The sequence below is a fragment of the Struthio camelus genome, chromosome 8, assembly GCF_040807025.1.
Source record: "Struthio camelus isolate bStrCam1 chromosome 8, bStrCam1.hap1, whole genome shotgun sequence".
Taxonomy (NCBI): domain Eukaryota; kingdom Metazoa; phylum Chordata; class Aves; order Struthioniformes; family Struthionidae; genus Struthio; species Struthio camelus.
In genome coordinates this window covers 25,186,002-25,198,112 of record NC_090949.1, presented here as the reverse complement: position 1 = coordinate 25,198,112, position 12,111 = coordinate 25,186,002, and the positions used below count along the sequence as shown (strand labels likewise).

General features: G+C 39.7%; 1 protein-coding gene across 6 annotated transcripts in view; it reads left to right on the top strand.

Moving 5' to 3' along the window:
• ST6GALNAC3 (ST6 N-acetylgalactosaminide alpha-2,6-sialyltransferase 3) overlaps positions 1-12,111 on the top strand; it is a 246,240-nt gene that overhangs the window by 84,059 nt on the left and 150,070 nt on the right. The window contains exon 2 of one of the 6 annotated variants that reach the window (XM_068952792.1): positions 9,138-9,273. The exons of the other annotated variants lie outside the window; for them this stretch is intronic. Within the exon in view, the coding sequence (XP_068808893.1) occupies positions 9,175-9,273 (99 nt within the window). The 5' untranslated portion in view covers positions 9,138-9,174. The remainder of the gene's footprint in view (positions 1-9,137; positions 9,274-12,111) is intronic. 6 annotated transcript variants of the gene reach the window in all.

Sequence of the window (12,111 nt, the reverse complement as noted above, 5' to 3'; positions counted from 1 at the left end):
AGGAAGAACCAAAGTTATGTTTTAGAGTTATTTCTAGAATATATCAATGATGCAAAATCCTAGTTTAAAGTGAGACTAACTTTCAACAATGTTTCTTCTTCATTAGTAAGAAAGAGCTTATATTTTGCCAAAAGTGAATGACAGCCAGATTTTGTTGGCCTGGATCTTAAATGCTACTGCGCCCTTTTCCTTAGATTCGTAAATGTCACACCAACTTCTTTCTTAGATTCCAAAATTTTCTTCCTGATTTTTTTTCAAGGAGCATATTTGAATAGGACCAGATGGCACCTGATACTTTTGAACACCAGGGCCTTTTCTGAAAGAGACTTTAGCTGTGGCATTTTCTACATATTGAGCCTGAAGCTTTGCAACTTTTATACTATGTAGAAAATGCATCCATTACCTCAGAACCACTCCATGGCCATGCTGTTCTAACCACTGTGTGAATATGTGCGAAGACAGGGTCACTGCTTTGGAGTTGTAAGGTTTCTTGCTATACATTGCTAGCTATTTCAGCAGAGTGGAAAATCCTGTGTATTTCAGTAATGTAGATCACATAGGTGAATATTTAGTTTAGATTTTGAGTTGTACTGTTTTCACAGCTTTTGTTATCTTTTCCCCGTTTCATTTATCTTTTACCGTCACTGTCTAAAGTCATGCAGCTCAGTAACAGTTGTGCCTGTACTAAATGGCTGCGTTAAAAGGCGGTATTAATGCTTGGGCAACTCACAGGGGTGCATGCACATGTTCTTCTATTTGGATTGCATTAAATGAGTCTTCAGAACCATATGGCAACGTACCTTAACTCTTCTTTCTGAAAGAGTCTAACTGTTGCAGCCTTCTGTTCTAATTAGTTACATCTTCTGAGCTTCACCGATTCGCTGGAAAAACTGCACCCTTAATATTGCTTAAATTTTACACAAATGCCTTTTGTTCTTGTGGGTGTATTTTAATTGTGTGTGTGTGAAATGCAGATAGCTTCTTAGTTACTAGCTTTACTTTTAATATCTCCCTGGATAATACGTGGCTGTGTTGAAATGGTTTCCACTGTTTATAATACTGCAAAATATTTCTGTTAAATTTTGGGGATTTGATGGGTTGTAGAAGTCATACGTAGTTGCCTCATCTGAAACCAGCTGAAGATTTTTGTGGCAGATTTTCAGTAAAATGTATTTGCTCCCTCCCCCCCCTTTTTTGGTTTCTTTTTTTTTTGTTTTTTCTTTGAGGCCCTTTTTGGGGCAGGGGAAAACAGAATATGACATTTTGATGTGGCAGTGTGCTACCCCATCGTTTCTGGACCTTTGAGTATTCTACTGGAATATGTTCTTAAAAGACTTGCTGTTATGCAAAGGGTTTGGCCATTTATTTAATTATCTTTCAGAGGTAGCTGAATCATTCTCACACGTAACTAAGTAACAGATTTTGCAAATTTTTGTTGGCTCTTATGACTTTTCATTTGCAATAGCAAACCCAGCAACATGTTCTTAGACCACGTAGTTGTCCTACTTTATGCACTTTTCACTAGCAACTGTAATAAGAATGATGTTATTTGTGCTCTTCAGCCTATTAAACGTGGAACTTTGCCTTACAGTGCAATTTTAACTTGCTTCTTAAATAGGAGTATCAAAATTACTACTTTTATGATCTGAAACAATCCAGAAATGAAAGAAGCACTAAAAGTTGGTTGGTATGAGCATATGAAGTTTGTTAAATTTTTTTAGAAACTGGTGGGTTTTTTGTATTTGTGTGTTGAAGAGAGAAAAATACCTACCATCGGACCTTTTCATCAGTAAAAAGAGAAACTCCATTCTCTTGTTCCCAAAGGCAGTATGCAAGCAGAATAACGTAAGCTGTAATATCAAATCAATCACATTTACATTTCAAAAGCATCCTTCATAAGAGTGCCCCAGAGGGCTGTATCCAGCTAATAAAAACACAAATAAAATAAAATATTTAACAAGCTAAATCAAGCAAAGGTAGAGCGTGCATATTTTGTAAGCCTGACCTTAAAAATGGACAGTGAATCAGAATTTTTCAAAGAAAATTAGAAAAAAAGAAAAAGAAAGAGGTCTATAGCTAGGGACCAAAGACTGCAAATTCACAGTACAAGGAATGCATAATATCTGCTCGTGGATCAGAGAGGAGAGAGGAAAGCCACTGAGGCTAAACAGAGATATCAGTCTGAACAAGAGAGAAAAATGGTCGTGTGGAAGCATCACAGCACTGTGCTGAAGTGCCAGAATGCATTAGTTAACCTGTTGTTTTACTAGAAGAAAATAGGGCTCTCTTAACTGATTGTTTGATATAGTACTAAGATTGTAGGATCAGACACTCAAAATGGAAACCCTTTCTTAAAATTAAATTTACTCTCATATTACCACAACTGGGTCACACTTTCAGTTATGGTTTAAAAAGAAATGAATGAAGTGCAGAAATTTATGTTTACACAGGGCAAAGACAAGGTGGCTTTGGATGGCCTTTGAGCTAAGGACATCTGAGTTGGCCTTTTACCAATAAACACTGTCATGCTATCGCTTTTCTTTAGCATCAGCAAGGTTCTGCCTAAAGAGTTTGAAACAGAGCTTACCTACACAGTCAAGCGTAGCCTTAACATAGTTTCTTCAGAGTCTTTTGGGTTGCCCTCCAGGATACTTTTAAACTATTATTTTTTCAGGATGTAATACAGTGTTTTTGCCCTGTAGTATTTTGCCATTAGGTATTGTTCTGGATTGGACTAAATTGCTACCAATAGGGAACAATAGTTGCCCTTCATCTGGGTTTGAAACAGAGATGCTCTTTTGGAGAACAGATGGCAGACTGACAGCAGCGTCCACTTCAAACATGAGCAAGCACAGGGTGCATGTGGGCAGAAGATTTCATTGCATGTCGTTTTATGAAGGCTTGGACATATGGAGAGGAGAAGGCAGAAAAAGCACAAGAGCAGCAAGAGAAAGCTGTATTTAAAGCATCAGGTGTAGTCACTAAATCCTTGGCAGTCTAGTCCAGAGGAAAAGCCAGAAAGAGAGAGCTTCTGGATTCAGTGTGGGCTAGAAAGAAGTTTGGAGCTGCAAGTAAAGGAAGTGTCTCCTTCTGCTTTAATTTCTGTTGCATTCAAGGCAAGCAGGACTCTGCACTTTTTGTAAGCAAACAGAATTGCATCAGAAATATTTGATTTTAGCATAAATTTCTCACCTAATTGAAATAAAGTGCAGGACTCCAGAGTTTGACTAATCAAGTCTATCAAAAAGAATTATCAAAAACATGAATTCTATGAGTTTGTTCTCATGTCAAGGGTTGCTGTAAGCAAAATCTTACTTTTTCTCCATGGAAATGTTTCATTTCCTTGTAACAGGTAAGAATTATTGTACTTAAATTTACCAGTCTCTTCTGGTTTGTACTGGACTATAAGCCATGAACATGGCTACTGTATTGTGTATAGCGTCACTGGATTTGTTTTATGGTGGCCTATGTGGAACAGGTATTGCACTGCTGATAGATGTCTGTGCGCTCTACTTTTGACCTTAAGCAGACGTTGATACACCTCTGCATTAACTCCTCTGTCTCATGAACGTTATTTAACCCTCTTAATGAATCTCTCTGGCCTGGAAACAATCAGAACAGACACAAACTAACCATCTGAACTGAGCTGCTTAATGAGTAAAAAGTCATTCCATCAGTACTCTATAAAGCCTGGAGTCTATAAAACCTGGCGACTTGGGGAACAGGAATCTTGCATCCTTCTATGCTTCCCTCCCTCTTTCCATCTCAAAATATCTCCTGCTCTTCTCCCTGCTCCCCCATAGCCTCTCTGAAACAGCATCTCCTTGGAGTGCTTTTGGTTTCCCCCATGCTATTTAGCTCCTTTCCCTAGTAGCAAGGCTCTCCCAAACCAGTACTGGGACAGATTGTGAACTGCAGGAGCTCCGGCTCGCTGGCTAGTCCATGTGTATTGATGTGAACCAGGAGTTCAGAGTACATGTAACTTTGAAGAATATGCTGCGAAGATGATCTTCACACAGGTCGTAAGAAAGTAAGATTACTGAAGGTGGTGAAAGGACAGGCAGGGTATAATTGTCTGTGACTTCTTCTCTTAGGTCAGCAAGCTGAAAATAACGGAAGAGAGGGGAGATGCAGGAAAAGTAATAGGATGACATTCACCATTTCTGGTGGCCCGTCGGCTAAATCCCACGTACTGGTGCAGACTCGGTCAGTTCCTACTTGTTTTATGGCAAGTAAAAAGTGACTTCTGTACTAGTCAAACTAATACAGAAGTCCTAGACACTCAGATTTTGTAGACCGTCAGATGTTGTGTAGGTAGGGCTCATGAAGCTTCTTTCTATTTAGGCGATCAGGTCAAGTGTGAATGTAATGACCCATCAGTCAATTGACTGAGTACTGTTTGCCCTTGTCTAAGGCCATCCCTTCCTTCTCCCTTCTGCATGCATATATTTCATTTTCTGTTTTCCAATGGGACTGTAAATTCATACTTCAGCTTCAGCTTCTTTATTCCTCAGAATAACTTTCAGCCTGGTTTGCTGTTAACCTTTTTTTATTCTCATGTATGTGTGCAAATTCACAATAGACATCAGCAGATCTGTGCCTCCCCTTCTGAAGACAGTCTGTTCCTGTTTCGTTTGCATCACTACTTAGCCCCCAGGAATTCTCACCCTGTGTATGTATGTCACTGCTGTCAGCTCAAACACAGACCATTAGCGGCAGGCAGCTGTTTACCCTGAAGTGCTCTCTGTGTCCTACAGTATTCTAAATAACATCAACCTGTAGTGTGTCTGACCATGTTTAGCTTTGTGGTATATGAAATGTTAAGGCCCATTAAGTTTTTGCGGCAATTGAAATTTTTGCTGAAACTGGTCTTGGGTACCTCAGGTAACATACAGATGGGTACAAATATCGCAGCATTTTGAAGTTTTCTTTCACTTAGTCTCTTCTCACTTGAATTACAGTGAAACTGTAGTAAGTCATTTTCATCTAATTGGTAAATAGTTCAGAAGCAGAGCTGACTTTTAGATGAGATTTGCAGAATATGATGGCTCATAAAACCATCTTACTAGGGGTGAGCAGAGACTTTATAGGCAATCTTACTGTGTTTTGAACAAAATTCAGTCATTGTTTTGAAACAATTGATTAGAACCAATTGATCAGAAATTATCTCCCACAAAAGAGTGTGTTTTTGTTTGGAAATGATAAGGATATAAAAACTAGGTGGAATATAGTTCATTTGTCAATTTATTTTGCCTTGTAGCAATGGTAGAGCCTTTTTCATTTCCTTCAGAGTTTCTGTCTCTTAATAAGTATTTTCAAATTGGGGAAGAAGTTTTAGAGCCAGACAGATACATATACATACATATATAAATTTTTTTTTTTCCTTCTACAATCTTGGGACAGTTCAGTGCTGAAGAGGCTCTGTAGCTCACCCGTGCAACATCTGGAGACACTTTTAAAACAGTGATGATGAAAAGCAGTGTTGTAAGGGACACCTATCTCAGTCACTTCATCTAAGGATGACAGGTTCAGCACTTAGTCTCCTACGCCTGCCTCATGTTTGTGTAGATGAGATCTTCTACAGTAGAGAAGTACCCATCGTCATCAATTATCAAAGTATTTCAATCGTGAGATTTCCTGGTTGGGAGTTGCAAGATTAGGGAATTGGCACAAAGTTGATCCTTGGCTTCTGAGATAGTTGGGTTTGCTTTCTTGCTGTTTTCTGTAGTAGGTAGTAGAGAGCTTTCCTGAAGTATGGCCTGAAGTATGTAGATGTTTTAATATTATATTTAACCCATAGATTGTTTTCCTTTTCACTTGAGGTATTCTGTTCATATGCATTAACCTGACATTTGCATCTAAACGTTTCTTAACTGTGGGGAAACTGAATAAATGAATGGGGAAAAATGAGGATCTGTAAATTTGGCCCTGTCCTTGTCCTTGTTTGGCACTGACTTTCTGTATACAGTAGGCTTTTCTTGAGGATAGGATTCAGTAGGGAAAATACTGGTACTGTGTGAATCTCTATGACAAAAGTTGTTGAGGAAATGTAAACTGATAATATAAATGTTTTAACGGTGTGGAAGTATACCACATCCGCGGTTGGGAACGTATCCTTGTTTTTTCTACAAGGGATGAATTTGAGATAATCTCCTGTTATCTCAAGTAATGTGAAGTAAGTGTGAATGAAAAGAAGGGATATTCATTTCACAATTTGTTATCTTTTATTTGGTAGCAGTATCCAAGTGTTTCTCTGAACAGTTGAAGTGTTAAGTATTTCAGAAGCATTGTTTGCGCTCTTTTTGCTAGGTAGATATAATTTCAGTATTTACGACAGAAATATTATCATGCACGATAGATTTCCCCCCTCCTTTTTACTGTTTATTTACAAGTCAGTAGTGCTACTATAAGGCTTACAATTCCTGGCCTTGAAAATAATAAACTCTGTTCTAAATTTGTGTTTTCCTGCTGATAAAGAACTGGAGGATAGTTCCCAACAAGTTTCTAACAAGATGCTGTTTGGATTAAGCAACTTTAAACTGTGCCAAATTAAGTTTCAGTGAAGTGAATAGAGTTTTGGCAGGACCATGCAGAGTCCGTGATAGCTTTGGCACGTGCAGTAACTCTGAATGTGGTGGAGATGGGCTCCAGGCAGAAGCTTAGAAGCAGTTCCTGACTCTACATCAGAATTCAGACTCAAAACAATCACTGCTTTGGCCTGAATTCAATACACAAAGGTTGAGAAACTGAGGACCCAGGATGTCTTACGAATCTTCCATTTGGGATTGTTTGGGTTCTGCTAATGTTGTGGTACAGAGGCAAATTGTGGTGTTACTTGCCAGTCTCAGTTTGGAATATCAGACTGTTAAATTCAGGCAGGGTGGAGCAGGTGCAAGAGCTGACCTACAGAGTTTTGTGTTTGAATGCAGACCAGTCTCTAATTTCTATGGAGCACAGGTTTTACTTTAGGAAATTTGTTACTTGCCTTTTGACTGGTTCAAAAATTATGCTAATGTAGATCAAAATCCTAAGACCAAATTCATTGTTTCAGATCACCTTGCCAGATAAGCACTCCAAGCTGCTCTGTCAATGCCTTAGTATAAATCTTGCCTTTCAGTCATGGTGTGGTTGCCCCAAATAGTTCTGATGCCACAGGCTGGATCTCTTGAAGTTTTGTCTGTGGTTCTCTACATCTAATTAAGGCCTTTCTGACTGCCTACTTTGAAGGCTGGTGAGACGTTTTGTTTCAGCTGCATCAGCTGATGTTCTATAATGCTGTATAACCTGTATACTGCAAAGGTTTTTCCTCTTGTGGACTTGTATCATCATAGCCTGTCTCTTATGAAATATTTGACTTTTTTATACCTACGCCACAAATTTCTGTGTTAAGATTAGCTATGCCCAGGAACTGCAACTGATAAAGACATACCTCATTTGTAAGTAGACAGACCTATTTACTGAAGTGACAGCTGGAAACATGTTGAGACAGTTTGCCAGTTAGCAGGATAAGGGGCAGGACAGGGCCTTTCCCTTGCCTTCTTTGCTGCCCTGGAGAGTGGAGCGAACTCCTGAGGCAAATAACATAGTGGGTTAACAAGCTGGTCTCAGACCATGTTTTAGACTCATATTGGGCTTGATCTTATGCTAATTGTATCAAGTCTCAGACTTAGGCATCTAACTGCTAGGAAGTAGGAGGGGAGAGTCTCTACCACTACCTGGCAGGACATGGGCCTGAGACTCACGGGCACACAGATACAGTTCACCTGAGAGGAGGTTGCAGAGCTCGGTGGCCACGTGTCCCCTTGGAAGGATGGGGCAGCAGGCTGCATTTCTCTGGCTGCTGGAAAAAGCAGAAGCTCAGCCATATGGTTTTAGTTTAGAAGCAGTGTGTATCCACAAATACTTGTTTCTAGTAAAGGTGCCTGGGGTGCTTATTGTGATCAAATCCAGCATAGACAGCAGTGAATGCTGAAGCAGGGCCTATGGTAGGCTGTTACTGGGCTGCAGGAGAGCCTGTGGGAATCAGAGGGCACTGCTAACATGGTAGTGTATGCTATGAGGGCAGATCATTCCCAAAGGCAGATTATGACAGTGCATCTTTTAGGCATCTAAATGGCTTTGAAATTTCTAATCCCTGTCTGCTTGCTGCAGTTTAGTGCTATGTCAGGTTCGGAAGTGCTCAAAGACCGCTAATGGGAGCTTCTATGCATATGGTAAGCTGTTATTCAAATGCTGGTGGGACTGCTGTATCAAGGGTGTGCCATATAGTCCCAGTTCTATTTAAATCACAAGATAGGAAACTAAGTGATGTGGAAAAGGGCAGGGATTGCAGAAACTGAGGTGACCATTCTTATCAACAGATCAGATGAATCATCTTTACTGGTGGGAATTACTGCGGTAATGTGATTAATAGCACTTAGCCTGAGAAATTGGTGCAGACACTTCTATTTAAAAAAAGAAGAGAAAAAAAAAAAGCTTGCTTCACCAGTGTGTTTCTTGAGCATTTTCTTTCTTCTACTTTTACTTCTACTTACTTTTTTCTCATCCTGGACTCAGTTTGATGAATCTGATGTTGGCCCAAGAATACAAAATTGGTATCTGGCACACAGGGCTGCATCTTTTAGTACGTCCACTGGATTTAAATATGGCAGATAATGGTGCATGGCAGCATGACTTTACATTTTATGTTGCACTGCCCCATATCATTGTATGCATCATATCCTTTTGATTTCTTAGCTTCCATTAGCTGCTATGACAGGGTGCTAGGGCATGATGAGTGCACCATGCACCACACATGATTTGCTTTGTCTTTATTTTTCAGAAGCTTAAGCAGAAAACATTGTTCTGGCACTCTGAACTGGTGTTTGTATAGAGTACTGCTTTTGGTTTTTAAGTCCACAGAAGTAGAAACTGAGGAAGTTCCCTGACATGTCAACAAAACAATGTCCTGAAAGTTTCTTTGAAGACAGTAGAGAGGCTGTGTTCTAAAAATGCTTGAATGGAAATACGCTCCTTGCTCTGGGCCAGTATTGACCTTTAAAGAAATGCTGAGTCACTTGGTAGAGATCCCCTTTACGGGCTATGAAAGTGACATGGCACTTCATCCTTCTCTTGATTTGCCAAATTTTATTTTACAGGAGGCAATTTATTACTTTGTTCACCACCAGTGTAAAGATGTACGGGAGACACTGCTCAGGGACCAGTCCCCCACTGAGGAATGAACTGCCCCAGCAAGTAATCATCATCACTGACATCACCACCTTCCTTCCAAATGTAAGATGCTTCAGCTGTGCTTTCTCTAACATAAGTGCCGTGGCATTAAAACAAACTCTTATGCTTGTAACTTGTCCTTCAGACAGCTGATGACAGCAAAAAAGGCCAGGTCTATTTAATGTGTCTCTTGACAAATACTAAATCAGCTTGAGCTGCCACCCAGAAATCTAGGAAAGCTCCTTTCCTTGGTGCCTTCAGAAGCAGAAATTCTCCATCCGTAATCATGGAGGAGAAAATTTATGACTGCAATACTTCCCTTTTAATTTGAAAAACACAGCAACAGCAATATGCAGGAGTAAAGTGTGGTGGTGAAAATATATTCCTCTCCTCCTCCTTGCAGTCAATGGCAGCAAGTTCATCCAACTTTCCACTTTTTTCTTTTCCACTCCCATAAATATAAATATCCCATACTTAAATGGATCTACAAGTGTCGGTATAGGCCAAGCACCTCCTTGCAGATCAGCCTCCTGTGCTAGGAGTACTTGCTTGGTCTTGCGTCAGGGTCTAGCACGTCACCCAGGTTAGTGATGCAGGTGACAAATTTGTGAGGTCTCCCTGAGATTCACTCAGAGTCCTGACTGCTTGGAAAGGATCGCTCTGCTCCAGTGCAGGCTCGCTAGCCCCTGGGACACGTGTGATGCTCATAGTTCATTGGGTTCTTCAAAGCATTAGCAGCCCAGATGGACAAAACTCTCTCATAGCAGCTCTTTCACCTTTTTACCAGTGAAGTACACGGGAAAGCTCTCGTCTTCCCTCTGAAATGTCTTGCAGCAAGACTTACGTGATGTGTGTGTGTACACAACTCTTTCCCTAGGGAGGAGCTGAGAGACAATGAACTGCAAGTGTCTGTTCCTGTGCTTCGGGACAGTATTCAATTCCTGTAGAGAAGAAGGCGTTAGGAGAACCTGCAAGGAGTGGAATGGAGACGCAGAACTGTGAAGGCGTAGCCTGTGTGTCACCCTCTCTCTCTATTGACTGAAAGGTACCTTATGGCTTATGGACAACAGTGAGAGAAAGTAATGAATTTAAAAGCAGAGTGACCTTACTCTTAACTCAGTTACTTTAGGTCTGGGGCTCATTCTAGTGGCTGAGAATCAGAGCTGATGGCCAAGTAGGGTGGTCCTTAGATTAGTGGTTGTCCTCTTAGACCAAATAGCTGAAGGAATTAAGAATCAAACCAGGATCCTCCTGCACGGTGATATCTAACAGTAAACCAACTCCACATGCTGAAATCTGGTAACCTTAAACAAAAGCTTAAGTACATACGTTTTTTGAGAGAATAGGCAGGAAGAAAAGAAGGTCTTGACAGGAGAGAAAATAAGGAAAAGAGCAAAAGAAAGACACAAGAGAATAAAACCAGAAAACATGAAACAAAAGCAAAACCAAATCCACTAATAAGAGAACCGTCAGACAGAAAAAGAGAACAAACAGAGAGCAAGACAGAAAGTAATGAGACAGAGGGGAAATCGGATTCAAAATGAAATCTGGTTATAAAAGAACTGTCAGACGTAAAATGAGCCAGTATATGACAGAGAATAAAGAGCCAAGGAGACAGAGCAAGGCAATCTTTGAAGAATTAAACTAACCAGATGCAGCCTCCAAAGGTAATTTGGAGAAAAGTTGATACTACTCCTGATTTCTAATGAAAAGCAAACTCTAAGAAGCGCGTTTCTTTTGTGCTCAAAGGAAAAAGATACTCTAAAATTTATTTTAAAATAAGAAAGCATGCAAGAGAAATCAGTGGTGTTTGCATTACTTCTACAACAAGACAGTATTGTAGTTAAAGCAGTACAGAAAGAAGTTAAGCTAAACAAGACTGTAATGGACCTTGCGGTTTGAGCACTGATCTGGTGTGTTCAGGCTTCCATCCCGATCTAGATTATTTAGCGTATCTGCATTAGTTTCCCTAGTTTCAAACTGTGGATTATAATATATACCTCACTAAGCCTGGAATGAAACAGAATTGGAATGTTCATAAAGCCTTGATTGTGGAAAGCGTTTTTTACAGGGTCAGACGTTATAAATGCTTTTAAGAATAGTAAAGACCTTGACAGTAGAAGTTACTATGAGAATCTAAGCTTTTCTCCAAAGACAGAGGTGAAAAGAAATCAGTGGAGGTAGTATATCATTCTGCTCATGCAGAGCAAACTCACGACTTCAAGTTGTCTGAGATTTGAAAGAAAGATTAGTGTTTTAGTAGATTAGCTCAAGACATTCAGAAATAAACTTAAAAGACTTGTAATATTGGGATTCTCAAAATTCCTTATGTCCAAAGGGTATATTATAAAGTAAAAAATTAAATGCAGACATTGGCAGTGCAGTTTCTCTATACGCACTGCCTGCTTCACAACCACTCCTTACTTAATGTGATGTCTTATTGCCTATGCAAACAACAATCTAATACCTTCTAGAAACCCGCCATGTCTTTCGTTACCTTACTGAGTTGTGGATCAGATCCTAAAACGAATTCAACTGAGAAGCTGTCAGTATTTTCATTCCTGTATCTTCTAACATTTGCTTTCTTTCCGCTTAAGAGATCTGAAGATATTACACTTAAAAAATTGCAAGTGGTTTGGCTTGAGTTTTCTTCCTCGTTCAAAATACCACCTTTTTTATTCCCGTTTTGGGCAAACACTGAATTCTCCTGGTCTTTGCTGATTTATCCTTTGATATTTACTGGTAGTTTAGCCAAATAGTCCGTTTCTGGATATATAGCACTCTTCTTGACAACTGATCATTTTTAGCTTGTTCCTTTTTCTTAGCTAGATGGCTGAAACTTTTCAAGCAGAAGAAAGACTGATATTAGCAAAGAATATACATATTTCCTCATGTACAGGA